General features: G+C 61.5%; 1 protein-coding gene across 2 annotated transcripts; it reads right to left on the reverse strand.

The window, feature by feature from the left end:
* Positions 1 to 783: 783 nt before the first annotated feature.
* On the reverse strand, positions 784 to 19,839 carry ADAMTSL5 (ADAMTS like 5). 2 transcript variants are annotated; one of them, XM_074978340.1, is made up of 13 exons: positions 19,112 to 19,839; positions 15,516 to 15,626; positions 15,316 to 15,385; positions 10,746 to 10,900; positions 10,357 to 10,417; positions 9,815 to 9,923; positions 9,205 to 9,332; positions 8,597 to 8,720; positions 7,404 to 7,487; positions 6,796 to 6,959; positions 6,027 to 6,264; positions 5,442 to 5,513; positions 784 to 5,088 (listed from the first exon to the last, which is right to left on the reverse strand). In XM_074978340.1, exons 1-13 carry the CDS (start codon positions 19,228 to 19,230, stop codon positions 4,775 to 4,777), a joined length of 1,749 nt encoding a protein of 582 aa, XP_074834441.1. In that variant the 5' UTR covers positions 19,231 to 19,839; the 3' UTR covers positions 784 to 4,774. The 2 variants fall into 2 exon arrangements, with proteins under 2 accessions (XP_074834441.1, XP_074834442.1); XM_074978341.1 differs by lacking the exon at positions 15,516 to 15,626 and having other exon boundaries at positions 786 to 5,088; positions 19,112 to 19,836.
* Between the last annotated feature and the right edge of the window lie 359 nt (positions 19,840 to 20,198).

The following is a 20,198-nucleotide window of genomic DNA, read 5'->3' on the forward strand; positions in this document are numbered from 1 at the left end:
GCAATGCAAGCGCAGACTCTGGGGAAACCCCCTGACTGGCTTTCAGTATCCCCGGGGTGTCAGGAGACTCAAGTTACACTCACAAGAGCTGATGACATGTTGTGGGATTTCTCTGCCAGGTGACTTACTACCTACAGCTCCATTGCACCAAGCTGTTTTGCAGTGGGAAGCCTAACAGATCCCAGTTCCCCATCCTCCCGCCCTGGCCAGGACAGCTCCCCCAGGGCTCTGGGCCAGTCCATCCCTGTGGAGGCTATTCCACAGCTTGCTACAGCTCATCCTCAGGACCAGGCTTCCCCCTACTTTTTCCACCTAAGTGCAGAATAAATTTTGTTATGTCACACCAAGGCACATACGGATGTGTACCACCAATAGAAACACAGGCTGCCAGCTGTGGGCGCTTTGCTAATCTGCTGAGCAGCACCTGAATCTCTCCTGGGCAGCCGCCCAAGCGCTCAGCTGGTGGGGAACGCTGCACACAAGGCTGTCTCCTGTGGTGACTTGATGTTAGTTCTTTCTTGACGTGGTCTCAAGAAACAACTGCCTCTGGCTTCCCTTGGTGCAGGAGGAAGGCATGAAACCTCTAGGTCTGTAAATGCCACGGCGCTTGCCTGAAAAATCCACCAGTGATGACCAGGCCCCGTCTCTGTGATTCAGCTGGGATGTTCCAGCCTGTTCTGTTTATTCATCATCCCTGGACACAGTTGCTCTCTGGCTGGGTCTCTGGGAGAGAGGTGTGCTGGGGTGGGGGGAAGCAGCCCTCCAGCCAGCCACCATTGTTAACTGCAACGGGGGTTTCCAGCTCCTCCCAGCCTTTCCTGCAGAGAAATCCGCCTGGTTTGGGCACCGGCTCCTGCTGAGGCTGTGGGGGCTGGAGGGCTGCCTTCCACCGAGGGCTTCCCTTTCAGGTCCCCTCGCTGGTGGGGGGAAAGATCAGCGGCTGAGCAGGTCGGGCTGGGAGCCTCCCATGCCTGTTGGACTGCTGCTTTTCAAACAGTGCTCCATTGGCGAAGAGATCTGGGAGACCTCAGCCCGGGGCGGGGGTTTCCTAGCTCTTTGCCAGCCTGCTGCTGGGACGCAGGTGGGTGGCAACACCCTGGCGCAGCAGGGCTGAATCAGAGCCTTGGGCTGAGGCTGGCATGGGAACTTTGGGGTTCATGGCCATGGGAGGCCCCTGAGCCAGCAGCAGCTGCAGTGTGTGCGTTTGGCAGGAGCCCTGCATTGGGGGGATGCTGGCAGGGAAGGAGGGGCACACTCAGCAAGGATGCATTAGGCTTGAAGGCCTTTGCCCAGGGAGTGTCGGGCAGGAGCGACCCTGGGAAAGGAGCTTTCTCCTGCATATCTGAAAGCAGAGATTGCATTGGCTCCATGGGAAGCGGGAGGTCCCCGCCCCACTGGGATCATTGCAGATGCTAACACAAGAGCTTGTGTGGCCCTGAATGAATGTTAGCCGGTCAACAACGTGCCCTCTAATTTTTTTCCATCTATGTGCAGAATAAATTTTGTTCTGTGCACTGAGACAGGTGCAGATACGCACCACCCATAGAAACACCCACTGCCAGCTGAGGGCACTTTGCTAATCAGCCGGGCAGCTCCTGACTCTCTCCTGCATGGCTGCCCAAATGCTCAGCTTACAGGGAACTCCGGTGGCCACGTTTCACCAGCAACCAGCTGATGGAGAGCTGGGGGAGATTCCTGAAGGGGCTCTGGAAACACCAGGCAGGGGACTGCATTGGGCACTTGGTGCGAGGTCAAACGGGAGAGAAAGGGTTAAATTAAAACACAGCTAGAGTTTATTCTGCAAAAATAAATTACCCCCCAAAACACAATGGGCAGACAGGCTGGGGGACAGCGGCTGCAGGGGGTGGGGGGAGCTGCACATTGGCCCGACTCTACCCTGGGGGGCAGCAGCTGCAGGGGGGGTGCACGTTGGCCTGACTCTGCCCTGGCGAGAGCCGGGCAGCGCCCATGGGAGGCAGGCTGGGTGCTCTTCCAGGTGGGGGTTTGGGGGTGGCCTGGTAGAACTAGGTGGTATTAGGGGGAACTGCTGTGCCCGTCTCCGACCTCTTCCCCTACTGCCCCCCATCCCTGGAGCACCCACCCCCGAGAGACCCATCTTGACACAGGCCCTGCCCGTGCCCGCGACACCCTCTTCTGCAGCACAGGTCTGCTGCTGGGCCCATGGGCTGGTGTGCACGGGTGTGCCTGTCTGCAGCCTAGGTGTGCCCTGACGGGGGCGTGGAGCAGCCCCTCTCTAACCACCCCACCCCTCAGGTGCCCATCCCGGAGCCCGTGTCCCACACCAGCTGTGCCAGGCTGATGGACCCAGGCAAAGGGGCTGACCGGGAAGTCGAGCACCTCCTGGGCCAGAGCAGTGGAGTTTGGGAGACTTCAGCATCAGCCCTGCTGGGCAGAAGTACATGGCTGTCATGGTGGGGGGGTGTCAGTGGCGGGGGGAGTGAATCCGACATTCCACTCCCAGAAGCTCCCAGGGAGAAAAGCAGCCCGGCCCTGCAGCAGGGAGGAGCGAGGGGTTAATTACAGACAGACACAGACACGCCGCCTCCGGCGCTGGGAGATCCAGACAGGGTTGGGTGTGGGAGAGAAGGGGCTGGGGTAGGCGCTGGCGGACACAGTGTGTAGGCGGGTGCAGGCGCTGCGGCTTGGGCATGTGTGTGTGTTTGCTTGTGCAGGTTTGCACGGTGCAGGATGGGATGTCTGGGTTCTCGCTGCACCCTGCATGGCGTGGATTTCCCAGGGTTGCGAGGGGATGGCCGCAGAGTGGCCCTGCCTGGTAAATAGGTTGCTGCCAGGCTAATGCCTGGATTTGCCCCTGGTCGGATGATGTCCCCTCCCGCAGCGGCCATGAACACCAATGTCCTGCCCTGTCACATGGCCAGAATCCCAGGTTACCCCTCGGGCGGTGAGCCTGGCTCTGCTCGTGTCGTGTAAAACTCTATTCGCGGTAGATCTCAGTTAGGATAATGCTGTAATAGTTCAGCATGAGGCAAAGTGCGTGTGTTTGCTTGCAGCTGTATCTGATGTCCAACTCAGCTGTAGGATGGACATTGTGAAAGGCTGTGATGGGTGTTTGTTAAAACTAACTCGATGGTTTGTCTAAATGTCCACAAAAAAATCCCCCAGCAGTTCTGGAGGATTTTAAAGAGCGACAAACTAATGTATTAGGTGATGAGCTTGCATGGGGCAGACCCACTTCTTCACATCGGGAGACAGCTGGAGAAATCCAGCAGAGTAAACCCTTGAAATGTGCAGCCTCAAGTTGCGCATAACTCACTTTAACGCAAGTTAAGCACAGCTTGAAGCTGCTGTCTGGCCCTCTCTCCCTGCCACGTGGCTGTCAGCTTGACAGCTGCACCACTGGAGGAAGGCAGGGAGAAGCAGCCAGGACACTGACCAGCCCTGATAGGCTGGTCAGTTTCCCAGTCCCAGAAGCAGAGGGGAGCTGAGAATCAAGCAGCAGCCTGGTTCCCTCTCCCCTGCCAGCTTGCGCAAAAAATCAAGCTCCCCTGGGGTTGCAAGAACACAACCCCGCGTAACTTGAGGGTTTGTTGTACAGCGCTGTCTCCAGATCTGAAGAAGTGGGTCTGTCCCACGAAAGCTCATCACCTAATACATTAACTCTGTTAGTCCCTGACGTGCTCCAGGACTGCTGGTTCATTTTGTGAAGATACAGACCAACGCAGTGACGTCTCTGCGTCTAAATGCCGATATCGTCTCTGTGCTAACGACGGCCCCTGTTGTGTGAGTGAGGAATGCAGGCAAGACCATCACCAGATGTTCCAGGGAAGGACCAGGACAGGCGCCGGGGCGGGTGCATGGCCCCGTTAAAGCGTGACATCAGGGCATACTGAGAACTCTGGAGGAGGACGCAGGCAGCTGTCAGTGAGGACAGTGATGAGAACTAGCCTAATGGGACAATAGATGAGAGGTGAGCAGGACAAATTCAGAAAATATTCAGAAACTTGAGCACACAGGCCCTTGTCTCAAACCCAGGGATGAAAATCCCCCGATCCCCAGACAAGCAAGCTGCTCTAGGAAGTGGGCTGCTCTGCCACAGACTCTGGGTTCCTGGACCATTTCCACTGGAGCTCAGCCCGGGCTGAAAGGAACCTGGTCCCGATCCAGCCTTGTGTGTCATTAGCTTGGCCGACTAATTGAGTGTGAGCAACAGACTGGGAATTATAACAACATCAACTGGCAAGACAGAAAGTGTGTGTGTGTGTGTGTGTGTGTGTGTGTGAGTGTGCGCGCGCGCATGTGCAGATGCTGATTGTTTTTCTGCTGTGTTCCCAGCCAACGTGGTGGATTGCCCTGAAAACGAGCCCATGAGCTTCTTCTACAGCTCAGTGGATCTGGGAGACTGGAGGCTGAAATCACCTCCCCCCGAGGACCCTCTGCCGCCCTCCTTCCCCGAGCGGAGCTCAGCAGCTGCTCTCCCATCAGGCCCCAGCCCGCGCTGGCTCTTGGGGTCGGGATCCAGCTGCACGGAGCAAGGGCATGACTTAGGTCGGGAGTTTGTGCAGGTAGCAGGGCTTGGCCCCGGAGCAGCCAGCCCCGGGGCGAGTGGCAGCTGAAGGCATCATTGGTCAGCCTGGCTGATGGGAGGACCCCAGATTTTGTGGCTTCGCCCCAAGTATATCCAGGGGACCTGTCTGGACACGGGCCAGGGCGCCCCCAAATGGCTCCCTGCCAGCCCTGTCCATGGCGGGCTCTCCCACACTGCTGCGGGAAGGGGTGGGGGGATCCCCTTCGGTCACGCCGGCCTGCCCTGCGGGCAGTGCCCAGCAGCCTCCCGCACCAGCCAGTCCTCCCGCGGCGACCAGGGCTGGGCGTAGCTGCCACGCTGGAGCAGGATGCGGTTGAGCGTGTGCTCGTAGTTCACATGGCGTTGGGCCATGAGCAGGTACTCGCGGTGCTCCAGAAGCAGGGGGCAGTCGCAGGCGTTGGAGACCCACACGTACTCCCGGTGCACCAGGGGGAAGTGGTTGTGGTAGGTGTGTTTCACCTGCACCTCGTAGCGCGTCTCCTGCCCCATCGGCCGCTTGGCCAGGATCCGGGCCCGGAACACTGTGGGTGGGAGCGGAGTCGGTGGGGGGGTGCACCGGGGGCAGAACAGGAGCGACAGCCATCCAGAAAAGCAGCATGGCCGGGGGGTACAGGGGATGGGACACAGGGCCTAGCCCCCCTCCCCCCAGCTCACAGGTTCTGGCCCAGCCCCAGTGGGGAACCCACATGGAGAAGATTTTCATTGTTCCTTTTTGTTTTAAGAGACTATTTGGAGCCACACTCGGTGCCCACCCTTCCCCTGGTATGACCTGTCCCAGTGCCACCTGGTTCCCGTGCCAGCGCCAGCCCCAGCCCTCGCCCTGCCCTGCCGCGCTCACATGCAGCCCCCACAGGAGGCCGCCAGGGGCTCTTACCGAAGTCACTCTGGCAGTAGTGCCGGATGCGCTGGGACTTCCCCTTGGGTGTCTGGCACCTGCCGCAGCTCCCTACGGGACACACCACCGGTACAGTCAGTCGGCCGGCAGGGGGACAGGTCACCCTGCTCTCCTGCCCGACAGCTGCAAGCGCCAGGGGCTGCACGCTCTGCAGCTGCAGGGGCCGAGGGAGGCTGTGTAGTGTCTAAAGGCAGGGCTGGGACGGAGGGGGCTGGGGGGATGCTTTAAGCATCCCTAATGGGGCACAAGGGGGGGCCTGCTCCCCGAGGGACAGTGGGGCTGAAACCTCTTCTGATAGCTCCCAGCAGTGGGGCTGTCCAGCTGCACCTATAGCCATGGGGTGCAGACTGGAGGGGGTGGCAGTAACCCCCTGCCCCCCATGGGTTCAGGGCAGGAATGCATGGTGCTAACTAGCAGGGGTTTTGCAGCTGGGGAGGGGTGGGGGTCAAAACCCCTCTCCCCCCGGTTGGACCCACACCCCAGCAGCCAGGCCAGCCCTATGGACAATGGAAGCAGGGACGGGGTGTTTCGCTCCTAATCCTGATGGGGGGATGCAGCAGGCACCTGTTGGGGCTGTGTCTGCAGGTCCCTGCCGGAGCCAATCCATGGGCGTGTCCCTGATGCTGGGTGGCGTAGGGGGCGCTGGGGTGGTCCTTGGCAAATGCTGGGTGGGTGGGGCCGGGCCGACCCCTCTGGGCTGAGGCTGTCGCGGGCGGCTGGAATCACTCAGGAGGCGACTGGGCTGCTCCCCGGGCAGCCAGAACTCGTACTCGATGCCGGAGTTCGGCTCCTGGAACAGGACCTGTGTGGCAGGGGGAACCAGAGAGCTGCTTCTGAGCCCCCTCAGCCAGCAGCAGGAGCCCCCCCCACCCAGTCCAAGCCCCACTGCCAGGGCACAGGATAGTTCCCCAGAGAAACCCTAACATAACAAACCAGGGCGAGCACCCAGCCCTCAGGGAGACCCTACAATAACAAACCAGGGTGAGCACCCAGCGCTCGGGGAGACCCTACAATAACAAACCAGGGCGAGCACCCAGCGCTTGGGGAGACCCTACACTAACAGACCAGGGCGAGCACCCAGCGCTCGGGGAGACCCTACACTAACAGACCAGGGCGAGCACCCAGCGCTCGGGGAGACCCTACAATAACAAACCAGGGCGAGCACCCAGCGCTTGGGGAGACCCTACAATAACAAACCAGGGCGAGCACCCAGCGCTTGGGGAGACCCTACACTAACAGACCAGGGCGAGCACCCAGCGCTCGGGGAGACCCTACAATAACAGGTCTGTGAGCCCCGCTCCCTCCCCTCCCCACCCCCTCCAGCCTTCCTCACCATGACATGCAGCTCCTCCTTTGTGGGCCCAGCTGCCTCCAGGGTCTCGTGACTGTCTGCGTCACGGGCATAGCGCACCATGGTGCCCGCCACCTCGTAGGTGCCCGGCCAGTCGATGGCCCAGTCCCCGTTGATCACGTAGCGCCGCTCCCCATTCATCAGCGCTGCGGAGACAGGCGAGTGGCCCAGGTGAGGGCTGGAGCCGTGGGCAGGTCTGCTGGGCTCCGGGGGGCCAGGCATGGGCACCAATGGCATTGGCTGTAGCTGTGCTGAGGTGGGGGGTGCACAAAGTGACCCAGCCCAGCGAAAGTGGGCTAGGCAGTAAGGTGTAGTGGTTAGAGCAGGGGCAGGATGGGAGCCAGGACTCCTGGGGTCCTTTCCCAGCATGGGGCGGGAAGTGGTGTCTAGTGGTTGGAGCCTGTGGGCAGGGGGTGCTGGGAGTCAGGACTCCTGGGTTCCTGAAGCCAGGCACCTCCCCCAAGCACAATACAGAACAACCCCTGTCCAGCTACGGGTACAGAGAATCACCCCAAGGGGAATGAGGGTGGCAGAGCCCTCGGCGCAGGGTGGGTCTAGGACGAGGCCCTGGGCTGGGGCAGGGCCCCTACCTAGGTAGTTGCGGCTCCGGTCAGTGACCTTGATGTGTGTCGCCCCTGCTGGGATCCTCGTCACGTTCTTGTACCCAAAGAAACCTACGGCGGGGAGAGGAGAGGGGTCAGGGCCGAGCTCCGAGCCGCAGCGGTGCACAGGCTGTGAGAGAGAAGCACTTGCCCCCCCTCCGGCTCCCCCCCGACCCCGGGCAGGGCTGGACACGGAGGTTTGCAGCTGGCGGGTGTTGGTTTCACACGCACACCCAGGTGGGGGTAACCGGGGGGCGAAGGGGCAATGGGCCTTGGGGTCCCTTCTCCCCAGGGCCTCCCCGTCCCATCCAGCTCCAGTGCCACCGTCGTGGCTCCCCCAGGGTGGGAGCCCCCGACAGCAGCCTCGGTGTGGGCTCAGGACTGAAGCAGACCCAGGGACGGCCATGCTGACAGGCAGTGCCCCAGGGCAAAGGGGCCAGGCCTCTTTTCCTAGCATCGCCAGGGCGGGGCTGTGCCCCTCTGCCCCTCCCCTGCCGCTACACCAAGGGGGCCTGGTGAGCCAGGTTCTTTGCTAAGCCGCTCGCCAGGCTCTCAGCACATAGGGAGGGGCGCAGGGGGCCCGGCAGCAAAATGGGTTTTGCCTCCTGCTCCCGGAGCTGGAACCAGGGCCGGATTAGTTCTCCCAGGGGCCTGGGCCTAATAGATTTTGAGGGGGCCCCCTGGCCTCAGGGGTAAAAAGAGGGGTTCGGTGTGCGGGAGGTGGCTGCTGGGGAGCAGGCTGAGGGTGTGGGCAGGAGGTAGGGGGTGGGAGCAGGCTGGGGGAGGCAGTGGGAGGTCTGGGCAGAAGGCTGGGTGGGGGAGCAGGCCGGGGGAGGCAGTGGGGGGTCTGAGTGGGAGGAAGGGTGCAGGGTCGGGGGAGGAGGGAGGGTACAGCAGACCTGATGATGCTGGCACCTAGTTTTCCCAGACGGGGGGGGCAGGGTGATACCCCAGTCATTCTGATGACCCAGGGCATGGCTTGAGAATTGCAATCAACCACTGGGGTCGCTTGGTCCCTCCTGGCAAGGACTTTGTCCCGCTTGGTGTCAGGAAGGGGATAGGGAGCCCAAAAGCTGGGAGAGGGTGGGCTGTGCAGCGTCAGCTCCGCAGGGCAAGGCAGGAGACAGAGCAGGCACGTTGATGCCAAGAGCCAAAGCATTCACCCCTGGAGAATCAATCACCGGAGGTGGGGAACGTGGGCCGGAACACCCGCTGCACGAAGAGGCATGAGTCGTTCCTGCCACTGCACAGCCCGCAGGCGTTGCTCCGAGCCCCGGAGCCCAGGATCCCATCGCAGCCTGCTGTCTGTGGGGCAACGTAGGTGTCAAGGGGGCGAGGTGGCAGCACCGAACTTCCCTGCCTGGCCGGGGGCGAGCCCTGGGCGCTAGCACCTCTCTGCATTGCCAGCGCTGGACTGGGTGCTGAGCACTGCCCGAACCTTAGCCTGCATTCCTCGTTGCCATGGCATCGGCAACCCTTGGGTACCAGCCCCAGGGCGCCAGCTCCTCCACCTGGGTACACCAGCTGGCAGACAAGGCTGATCCCAGGCAGGGTTTGCTCTAACCTTTTCCCTCCATGTGAGGAATAAATTTTGCTGCTTGCACCGAGACGTGCAGATGTGCGCCACCCATGGAAACACAGGCTGCCAGCTGTGGGCGCTCTGCTAGTCAGTTGGGTGCCACCTGACTTTCTTCTGGGCGGCTGCAAAGTGCTCACCCTACAGGGAACATTGCTTCCCAGGCCAGGGCCTCTGATGAATCCCCTGCCACGCAGCAGCAGTCAGACCTACCATGCACTGGCCACTGATGCAGAGACCTTGCGAGTCAGGGCTGCAGCGGGTCCCATCCAGCACTCTGCCGAATGTGTAGTAGAAATTGTGTCCCACCGCCAGGCAGTTCAGGTCACAGAGGTTGGGTGCTGGAGGAGAAGGGAGGATGGGGTGGGGGGGCAGAGGGAGAGAGCAGGAAGGAGAAAGTGAGATTAAGAGGATGGACTGGGGGGTGGAATCTGCCCTACTATTGAGTTACATCCATCACCCACTACAACCAGCGTTGTCCCCAGTGTTCCCTCTAATTCTTCCCCCCTCTGTCTGTGGAATAAATTTTATTGTGTGCACTGAGGCATGTGTGGATGTGAACCACCAGTAGAAACACAGGCTGCCAGCGGCGGGCACTCTGCCATTCAGCTGGGTGGCACCTGAATCTGTCTTGGGCAGCCCCGAGCTCTCAGCTTAGAGAGTGCTGGTTGTCTCTCCCAGCCCCCTGCGCAGAACGGCTGTTCTCCCAGCCAGAAGAGCCATCCAAAGGGGCGTCTGCTGGGGCAGGCCTCTCGGGCACCATGGTCCGAGGCAGCGGAAAAGCTGTGCCCGTGGGTGGGGTGGATTCAAACCCAGGACTTACCTCCGTGGAAAGGCACCCACTGGTACCTCGCCTGGCTGCCCAGGATGGGCTTACCATCGTACAGGGAGCATTGCACAGCCCGGAAGGGCACTGCACTGCCCGGACACTCCTGCAGGGGAAGAGCGCAGCGCTGCAGGCTCACAGGGTAACCGGCGGGGAGGCACTAGAACAGCAGAGGGGCTGGGCTGGGCTGTGGGGGATGTAATCAGCCACCGCTGGGGCTGGTGGGGGGAGCACAGCGACGGGATGGGAGACGGTCCAGCGGGGGGGAGTGATGGACAGATCTCCAAGGGGACGGGCAGCGAGGAGAAGGGGCCGGAAGCTGGAGTCTGAGCGGATGGAGAAACTGAGGCACGGAGCGGCAGGACCCAGCGGCAGAGCCGGGCACAGAGCCCAGGCGCCCACCCTCCCGGTCTCTCCACCTGACCGCTGCCCCCTGGCTCTCAGCTGGCAGCTCCGTGCGGCTGCGGCCTGGGGCGGGGGAGGAGACGATCCATGTGCACCCCTCCCCCGATCCAGCTGTCATGCTGGTGCACACTCACGCGTAGCTTGCACACTCGGTACTGCCGGGGCTCCCCCGCACACGGCTCGTCTTCAGGCAACCTGCGGTAAAAACACCATAGCGCTGCCAGGGGCACGCAGGATCCCCACCACCCACGTCTGCGTGGGATCCCCGCCAGGGCTGCGCTGGTACCGCTCCGCGCGGGTGGGGACATACAAGACCTTCTCTCCCTTCAGCTGGGGGCCGTGGGGAGAGCTGGGCTGGATTCCTGGTGGGGCGGGGGAGCCGGCACGCCCCAGGGTGCAGCTGGCTCTGTGATCCGGGTGCCTTGCACTGGGGTCGTTCGAAAGGCCTCCCCCCGTGCCCGGCGACAGCAGTGGCACTGTCGTGTCTGGTCCGTGCACGGTCGCGTGCGATTCTCACACTCACCGGACACACTTCCTAGTGCGAAAGGAGGCACCGTCCCCACACGTGCTGGAGCAGGCACTCCAGCTCCCCCAGGATGTCCACTGCCCTCGGCCCAGCTGGCGCCCATGGCGGGGCTGGGGGTCCTGGACAAACGCCAGGCTCCCACTGGCTGTCCCCTACTTAAAGGAAGATGACAAAGTCACCCCCCCGGATGGGTCAGCCCCTCCTGGCCCAGGGCCCCTCCACTTCGCAGCCACCATAGGGACCCGAAAGAGGCTCTGCCAGGGCTGAAAGCCACATTTCTCACCCTACTGTCCTCGCAGCCGCCTGCTGGGCGCTTGTAATAGGAAAGGGCTGATAAGAAGGGGAAGGGCACAAGGCAGGATGTGTGTATATGGAGCTCTCCCAATCTCACAGAGCTGGAAGGGGCCATCCCACCCCCACACCCAGGGGATTTTCTTTTTTTAAATCTTTTTGCCCCAGGTCCCTTAAACAGCCTCCTCAAGGGCTGAACTCCCAACCCTGGGTGTAGCAGGCAGATGCTCAGACCACTGAGCTACCCCCCACATCCTCCTCTGCCCCACACTGGGAGGGGCTATCTGCCCCCCGGATCCTCCCCTGCCCCACACTGGGAGGGGCTATCTGCCCCCCGGATCCTCCCCTGCCTCACACTGGGAGGGGCTATCTGCCCCCCAGATCCTCCCCCGCCCCACACTGGGAGGAGCTATCTACCCCCCAGATCCTCCCCTGCCCCACAGTGGAAGAGATTACCTGCCCCCACTTTATCCCTGTCCCATCCACACCCTTTGGCTTGTCAGCATCTACTAAACCCCCGTGAATCCTGCCCAATTCTTTTGCTCCACAGCCCCTGGGCGCTGCAGCGGGGCTGGCCCCAGCCCCCTGGGGCTCCCAGCCAGGGGGACCCTCACCGTTGGGGGAGCAGTGCTGTGGCTGCTTCCAGCTGAACAACTCAGGGGGTGGCCTGTGGTTTCCATCCGTGGCCTGGCCAGAGGCCATGGGGCGGTTTGTAGCCGTAACAACACGCCACGAGATGTGCCCACACCAGCGGAGGGGGGAGCCCAGGCCACTGGTCACCCTGGTGGAGTCATCATTCTAGACCCCCCCTTATCATCACCCAGTGCAACCCTCCCCCGCCCCCGGGAGCCCAGCCCTCCACACCCCCGCTCTGTAACTGTCTCCTTCGCCGGTTTCTGTCCCTTCTATCCAGCCTCTCCGGTGCCTGCGCTAGCTGTGCTGGACTTTGCAATGATGGCTCTTTCCTGGCTCCCTCCGCTCCCCGGCCTGGCCTTGCAGCCCCCTTGCCGGCTAGCCGGGGTCCTTCTCACACGGCCGCGGAGGGGAGCTGGAATCAGAGCAAGGTGGGACCTTGGCGGGGTCCCTGGGAGTCCCGGCTGCTCTGTTCCTGGGGCTGAGTGATGGAAGGAGCAGAGGTGGCCCTCCCCCGCCTCCCGCTGCACACGCCCGGGCACGCACATAACACCACGTGCACACGAGGGCTCACCCCTGCGCGAGCTGATGCCCAGGGGCCTGCGCACACGGCCAGCGAGAGACACAAGGGAAGAATCCCCTGCCCCACACAGAAGCTGAGCCACCAACGGGCTGTGCCAGGCGCCAGCCGTCACCGCCTCCGATGGCACGTTGCACCTGCCACCCCATGCCGCCTGGGGGCTCCCTGGGGCAGCTGTCTCCCCAGCATCCAAAGCACCCCTGGAGCAGTGCTGAGCCGGTGCCTGGGGGCAGATGTGCCCAAGGCCCTGCTTGCGGTTGTTGTGTAACCTTGTGCCCAGCGGGTGCAGGGCACAACTGGAGCCTGTGCGTGCAAGGGTGCAGAGCCAGGCCCTGCCTGTGTCCTGAACCCAGCCCCAGCCCCGGGTGGGCCCTTGTGGTTAGGGCGGGGCAGGACACCAGTGGATTTACAGGGCAATTTGCCTACCAGTTACTTCTTGTCTGCAGCATGTTTCCTGGGGCCCGGGCAGGCCTCTTCCGCACTCCGGGCTGGGCTCCCCAGGGCCCCCCCGCCCCCGCTGCTGCCCTGGGTTAGCGGCTTCCCCTGCAGACGGGCTTCGCAGTGACAGCCCCCCTCCCACGACCCCTCGCCGTGCAAAGGCTCCAACCCAGGCGGAGTTTAAAGCCCAGCTGGCTTTCATGGAGTGTGATCCGCAATCAGAGCAGCCAGACAAGGAGACCGGATGCCTGGGTTCTCTCTGCAGCTCTGGGAGAAAAGCGGGGTCTAGTGGTGTAGAGCAGAGGGGGGCTGGGAGCCAGGACACCTGGGTTCTCTCCGCAGCTCTGGGAAAGTGGCTTAGAGTGGAGAGAAGCCAGGACGCCTGGGTTCTCTGCACAGCTCTGGAAGAGGAGGGGTCTAATGGCTCAGAGCAGAGGGAAGCCAGGACACCTGGGTTCTCTCTGGCATTAATTTGCTGTGTGCCACAGGGGCACAAATACGCCCTGGCAAGTGTCTTCTCCATGTCCAACCGCTGCACTTTTTCACCGACAGTCTCTACCACCAGCTGCTAATGCCCAGCGGCTCTCTGGCGAGCCTGGGCCATCAGTGTGGGAAGCTTTCGTCCAGCTGCACAAAGTGCAGCATATTGCGTTCCAAACCCGGGGCGGTGAAACTTCTCACCAGCCGCCGGGTGGGTCTCCAGCTGCCTCCACGCGCACTGAGAACAATTCACATCTGTCCGCGGGGCCCAGCCCAGGGGTGACGGCCTCAGGCTGACGCAGCGTGGAGCACGGCCCAAAACCGCAAACGAGAGACCAGCGCAAATCAGAGGCGACATTCTGCCAGCGGGAGCCTCTTGTGAAAGGGGCATCGCAGCCCCCAGGCCGGGACACACAACCTGTGTCTGTCCCTGGGCCCCTCCTAGCACAGACCCCTCAAAGTGTCTCGTGCTAAGGAGAGGGGTGAACTCAGGCAAAGCTGTCACCAGGCTGCCTGGTTTCACGGGGCTGCAGATCAGTAAACACAGCAGGTGGACTGGGCCCTGGAGTGTAACAGAGTGAATTGCCAGGCTGCGGAGGGAACACAGGGGTTGGGAATCGTGTTCCCTGTAAGCCGAGTGCTTGGTGACGCCCAGCAGCTGCGTGTGTTTCCATGGGTGGTGCACACACCTCGGTGCGCACAAAAATTTATTCTGCACAGGGATGGGAAACAATTAGAGGGTGCATGGGCTGGGAGGCCCGGAGCAGAGCAGTGGGGAGGATTTCTGCCTGTGGGCTCAGACACGAGGTCAGCAGGCAGCAGAGATTCCACCCGGCCATGTTGGGTAACCCCCAGAAAGCCTCCTGCCTTCCCTGTGCTGTGGCTCACTTGACCCCCCCCACACACACACCATGGGTCACCCCTCCCTGTCTGGCAAGCACGGGAATGAGGCTAATCCGAGGGGTCCCAGAGTGATCTGGGCGCGGGCGGCGGAACCCCAAAGCCTAGGCTGTGAAGGGTGCAGCCAATGCTGCGATTAATGACCTAAGGGCAATCTGGAAATCAGCTGGGAGCTGGAGCGGCCCGATGGGCAACACAGCCAGGTTTGGCCGGGTCCATTCCTTGCTCCCAGGGGCACACTAGGCTGTGCGCAAATCACCATGCCCCAACACTGGGTGGGGGGAGCCAGCCCATGCCTCGCCCCCCCCCAAACTGCTGACTGTCGCCCTAGTAGCGGACGGGAGGGGAAAGCTGGGCCAGACAGTCACAGAAACCCAGACTGCAGGACTAACCCAGCTGAGCAGAGAAGAGGCTGTTTCCTGTATGACGAATGAACCATGCCTCCCACGGCACAGGTCCCCTGCTGCAGGAGATGGGGCCCTGAACCCCCAGGGTGGCTACGGAGACCCCCGCTGCAATCTGGTACTCCCAGAGACCTGGCCGGGTTCCAGGTGGATTGCAATTTCACCCTATCTCCCCCCCAGCCCCCTCTCTAGCTGCTGTTGCTTTGGGCTGTCAGCTGCCACCTCCCGCTCCCAGAGCCCGGCTGCTTTGCAGGGGTGGGCGGGAATGATTAGATAAAGGCAGATGAATTGTTCTCTGTCAGTCAGCCAGCCACATCCAGTTGCACTTGGATCCTTCCCAAGGGCGGAAGAGTTATTTTTTATTTCCAAAGCTCTGGTGGGGGGCGGGGGGGGTCAGACACTTCCAGGCTCCAAGACAGGAGCCGACCTGTGAACTACAGGGGTCAGGAAGGAAGTTGCCAAGGCAGCAGGGTCGTATCATTCCCTTCACGGCAGAGTTCCTCACACCACCCGAGAAGGGACACTGGGCTAGATGGGCTGTGGGTCAGACCCTGCTTGTGTTCCTTGCTGTGGGTATATCTAGGTCTACTGCCTGCTGGGGGGTTGGAGGGGTCCTGCAGTTATGGGTGGTGGTTCTCGGATGGGCGTCAATGGGGATAGATATCTGGGGAGATGTTCAGATCGTACATCACCCCCCCCCACCCCCCGTGCTAGAGGGAGATGCATTGTTGCTGGTTCGGGCCAGGCCTCTGCCTGGACCTGAAGGGCACTGACCTCCGTGGAGCCTCAGCCATGGCCTGTCCTCCACTCTCATCCCCCTGGTCTCTTCTCCTCCACTTACCTGAGTGCTGCAGATGCCCCAGCCAACACTCAGCCAGGCCAGGAGCAGAACGGCCCCCCAGGAACTGCACCTGCAAAAACCCGAGAGAGAACTCAGAGGGGGTCTCAGGGGCTGCCCGGCCCGTTGTACCAGCCCCCCAGCTCCCCGCCAGGGAGCCAGGAGCCCCTACTGAAGCATTGCAGCGGGCAAAGGGGAAGTACCAGAAAATCTGGTAGTCTATAAGGCGTCCCAGGACTTCTCGTTGGTTTTGAAGACACAGACTAACCCGGCTCCTTCTCTGACACTCCAGTCCCTGACGCTGCCGGCCCACACTGCGGAAGGCAGCAAGATGGGGACGAGACGGGCACTTCTCAAGAGCAGAAACCACTTCCCGGCGAGGATACTTGGACGTTGCGCCTGGTTTGGCGTAAGACAGCAGCATGGGGGGTTTTATGGGGATTCAGCCAGCGTAATGGTTGGAACAGCGGTACCACTGAGTGCCGGCTGGCTGCCATTCAGTGCATTAAACCTGAGCAGTTTGACCGTGTGTCCCGTATTTGGCACAGGGAAATGTGGTCCCCCATCGCAGGTGGGGAACCGTGGCCCAGGCAGGAGAGGGACACCGGCTGGGAATGGACCTCTGAGCTCCTGGGTCCTAGCCCAGAGCCTGGCCTGCTCTTACCACGCTGGCCTGGAACACTCCTGAGCTGCTGCTGTTCCAGCCCAGACAGTGCAGCGGAGGAAGGGCCAAGCCAATGTAATTCTGCACCTGTAGATTCCAGGGGGCTGGAGAAGCCACCAAAGCTATGGACGTTGGACACTTCTTACAGGCACGTGCGGGACCAGGGATGTGGGGTGGCCCTCTCTGGGGTGCGTCCTCCTCCACTAACTATCTATCCACTTTCATCTCCACAGCTGCATGGCAGCCGCAAGAGAGCTGGGATCCCTGCAAGGAGCGCGCCGCTGGGTCCCTCCCCCGTGATTTCATCTGGAGCCAGGCAAGAGAGACACGGGGTGACCAGACCCAGCAGCTCAGGTGTGAGCTCGTCTGGGAGGGGAGCGAGGTGGGTGGTTTCCTGCACGCTGGGGGGTGGGGCTGACTGGAGATGGGGGAAGCAAAAATGTGGGGCGAGTTGTGACTTTTCTCCCTCCCCCTCTGCAACAACTGTGCTGGGGTTTGGGGTTCAGCTCAGGCTACGGAAGCTGCCTCAGGGTCAGGGGAGGCTGTTCCCACTCTGGCGGAGGTCCTGGGGGTGAAGCAGTGTTCCCTGGAAGCTGAGCACTGGGGCGGCTGCCCAGGGGAGATTCAGGTGCTGCCCAGCTGATCAGCACAGTGCCCGTAGCATGTGTTTCAGTGGGTGGTGCACATCTGCACTTGCTTCAGTGCACGGAACAAAACTTATTCCACCCAAGGATGGAAAAAATCAGAAGGCCCCTGGGTGTGAGGTCAGGGAAGGGGGACTGGGAGGTGCAGAGGAGAGAGGACGTTAGCCGGAAGGTGGCTAGGATGGGGGTTGGCCTCGTATGTCAGGCTCTGGCCTGCAACCCAGATCTCGGCTCAGTTTGAGTCTGTCCCACTCCCCGTGTGAACCTGGAGAGTCACTTTTCATTCCCCACGGGCCAGCCAGCTCTTGCCACTCTGTCTGCCAGGCGTGCGCTGCCCCTTCACCCCCCTCCACCGCACATTGGCAGGACAGGGCAGAGGTCGGATCCATGTCCCCCAAGGCAGGGAAAAGAGATGAACGCCGGAGGTGAAATCCAGAGCTGCTGCTAATTGCCCGGCTGTTATGCTGCCAGAGTTACCTGGCATGAAAAGAGAAGCCGGGCCAGAGCGATGGCCTTCGGGCAGTGCGGCAAGGGCACTCGACAGCTCCCTGGGGCTCTGTTCCTGGGAGATGAGTCATGCAGCCAGCCTGGGACTTGCAAAGCCGGTGGCATCTCCGTCTCTCACCACGAGGCGAGCTGCAGCCACTTAACATGCTCTCAGCGCCCGGCCCCGCACAGAACACTCCTAGCTCATCGAACGTTCCCCACGCCAAGGAGGCTCATGCCACCCTCTCACCCCGGGCTCTGGACGTCAGGACTCTTGGAGCTCTTTTGTTATTGTGGCACCGCTCTGTCTCGGTGGAGCCGCGCCCCAGACAGACACTCACAGGTCTGCAGCGTCCCTGCCCCAAAGAGCTGGGGATCTAGACAGCAAAGCCCTTGCCCCGCTCCCATCGGCCTGCCCTGGGTGTTCTCGAATGTAGAACCCACCAGGAATGAGCTGGGTTCTAGAGTGCAGAAGCTACTGATTCAGCTGGAGGCAAGACAGCTGGGTCCCCTAGGCCCGCATGGGGTTCCAGAGCACGCACCGTTCTACAACAAAGCAGCACGTTCCCACCGGGGCTTTAGAACGTGGTGGGTTCTAGAGTAGACAGCACCCCAGTTAGAACACCCGAGCTCTAGAACGTAGAAACCTACTCAGAACAGGGTCTGGTCTGAGGGCCTCAGTGTCCGTGCAGGGGAGAACTAGCAACTTGTTTGCCTCGGAAAAATCTGCGTTAACCACCCCACCCCACCCCACCCCTAGCTCCCAGCTGCCCTGGCTTTTCCAGCAGAGTCACAGAAGTTCAGGCCGGGGAAGTCCTGCTGGGGCGTTGACTCCATCCCGGCCTGCTCCCTGGCTTGGCTGACGCAGGGAGCTGTCAGAGCTGTGTCCAGATGAGTCAGACCTGGAACAACTGGACGTGCGACTGGGGTTTGGGGTGGGAATAGAGTTTTCTCTGGTGGGCCCTTTGCAGGCCCCAGAACAGAGCACTCTGATCAGGGTGATTGGTTTGCCTTGCTGGGCCCAACCTAACTCTGCTCTCTGGTGAGATGCAGGGAGGGAAGGTAAACTCCAGCCCACGGTGCAGAGACGGGGCCTTGATCCTGCAGCCAGAAACACACCAGGCCTCAATCGCACCAGAGGGGGGCGGCTTGGGTGAGAGAAGGCAGCAGGAGCCAGGCGGTTCAGTGCCCTGAGATGCTCCAGGCCAGTGAGGCAGTGCCATGCCCATGTGTAAGGGTGCCAGGGAGAAAGCCCCAGCTCCTGGGTATGCGGAGCCCCACGCCCTTGGTGCTCCAGGCTGGAGCTGGGGAATTGCAGAAGCAGGACCCAGAACAGCAGCAGGGCTCATGCCTGGCCTGGACCGGCCCAGACGAGGTGCTGTCTGTCTGCAGGAAGCACCCATGGAGTCCCTTCAAAGCACTGGGGGGAATTCTCCTTTGATCTCACAGGCTCTGGTTGAGCGGGTTTTCACTGGAGCTCAAACTGTTCCTGATCGTTTATCACAGGAACTGCAGCAGCCAGAGACGCTCCGGACAAGTTCTCGCATGCAGCAGGGGGGATAGACGAGCGCTCTGTGCTTCCAAATCACAGGGAACCCCAAACACCACGCCCTGGGCCTGCCCCTCCTCTGCCTTACGCAACCAGCTCGGGCTGCCCCCAGCCCAGGTCAGCTGGAGCTCAGAGCCCCTTTGACCTGTTACTCTCTCTGAGCTGAGGGCCGGGAAGGCGTCTGCCCAAGGAGGTCCAGAGAGGCCCGGCTCGGGAGTCAGGGCCCCTGGGTTCTATTCCCAGCTGTGGAAGGGGCATGAGGGCTAGTGGTTAGCATGAAGGCCTGAGAGCTAGGAGTCCTGGGCCCTATTTGCTGGCCTTGCACAGATCACTTCCCAGCGCCGTGCCTCAGTTTCCCCACCTGGACATTTGGGGTGAATAACATGGGGCCCTTCCGCCTCCAGGGGCTGGAGAAGGGCAGATTGTAAAGGGTTAATAAGAAAACAATCCTCTTACCGGCTGCTCTGCGAGCCCATGGTCTGCCGGCCGGATGGCAGCCTGCACCAGCACCCCCGGCTTCCTGGGTCCACTGCTCTCCTTCTACTCAGCCTGGCCCCGGGGGGCTGCTCTGCCATGCTGGCTCCCACCTGCGTCTCCTGGAGCTGGCGTCTTGGTCTCAAGCGGGCGCGAGGGCAGCTGAGAAACTGACCGTCCTGAGAACCTGATCTGCCCCCCGAAAACCTCAGCCTCCAATCAGACCTGAGCTCCGGGCCAGGGACTTGTGCCTGGGAGAGTCCAGCCCAGCTCCCCTCTCCGGAAACTCCTGCTCTCTCATTTCCAAGCAGCCTCTAGCGCTGGAGTCTGTCCCGTGTTGGTTTGGAAGGCGTCCCATGTGCTGTTCCTCCAGGGGCTTGGCGCATGGGGGGAGGTTGGGGGCCAGGCCGGGATAACCGATCCCTGTGTGTCGCTGCCCCAAAAGGCTGGGGGGGAAGAGAGCTGGATCTTCCAGCCAGGCAGCGTCCCGCGCAGGTCCTCGGGGAGAGACGAGCCCCTTCTCCTTCCACCTCTCACATCGTTTTAATGCTCCGATCCTGCCTCCCACAACTGGCGTTATTAATATTCATACACAAAGGTGCACCCGGCCAGGCCGGTTTCTGCTTAACCCTTCAGGGCCTGCGTTGCTCTGATGCGGAACACGCAGAGGAGAGGGGCGAACTGGCCGAGCGAGTCCCAAGGGTTTTTTATTTCCCTTTTGGAGGAAAACGCTGATTTTGGTCTCTCGTGCCAGGTTCGGAGCCAGGGCGGAAAGGACAAGTTAACCCTTTGATCTGTGGCATTTTCCAGGCTGCCAGCCAAACCTGCTGTTGGGAGGGGCTGGGTCCTAGCAGCTATAAATAAATCTCTGGGGCCAAGTTCAAAGCTGGGGGAGGAAGGTGCCCAGCAGGACAAAGCTCAGGGTGATGTAAATGACTTATGGAAGCTACTCAGGCAGGGTCACATGCAGGGGTGGTTCTCGTTTTTAACAAGCATGGGCAGAATAAATTTTGTGCTGTTTACCGCAGCCTGCGCCCATGTGCACCACCCACAGAAACATACGCGGACG

The sequence above is a fragment of the Carettochelys insculpta genome, chromosome 27 (assembly GCF_033958435.1).
Source record: "Carettochelys insculpta isolate YL-2023 chromosome 27, ASM3395843v1, whole genome shotgun sequence".
NCBI classification, from domain to species: domain Eukaryota; kingdom Metazoa; phylum Chordata; order Testudines; family Carettochelyidae; genus Carettochelys; species Carettochelys insculpta.

Excerpts from the sequence above, each read along its gene's own strand:
- ADAMTSL5 (XM_074978340.1), bottom strand. The coding sequence starts at position 19,230 with ATGGCAGAGCAGCCCCCCGGGGCCAGGCTGAGTAGAAGGAGAGCAGTG. Across the intron at positions 15,386-15,515 it reads ATAGACTACCAGATTTTCTG|GTGCAGTTCCTGGGGGGCCG; the intron begins GTACTTCCCCTT and ends GGGTTTTTGCAG. Across the intron at positions 8,721-9,204 it reads GCATCAGTGGCCAGTGCATG|ACAGCAGGCTGCGATGGGAT; the intron begins GTAGGTCTGACT and ends GTTGCCCCACAG.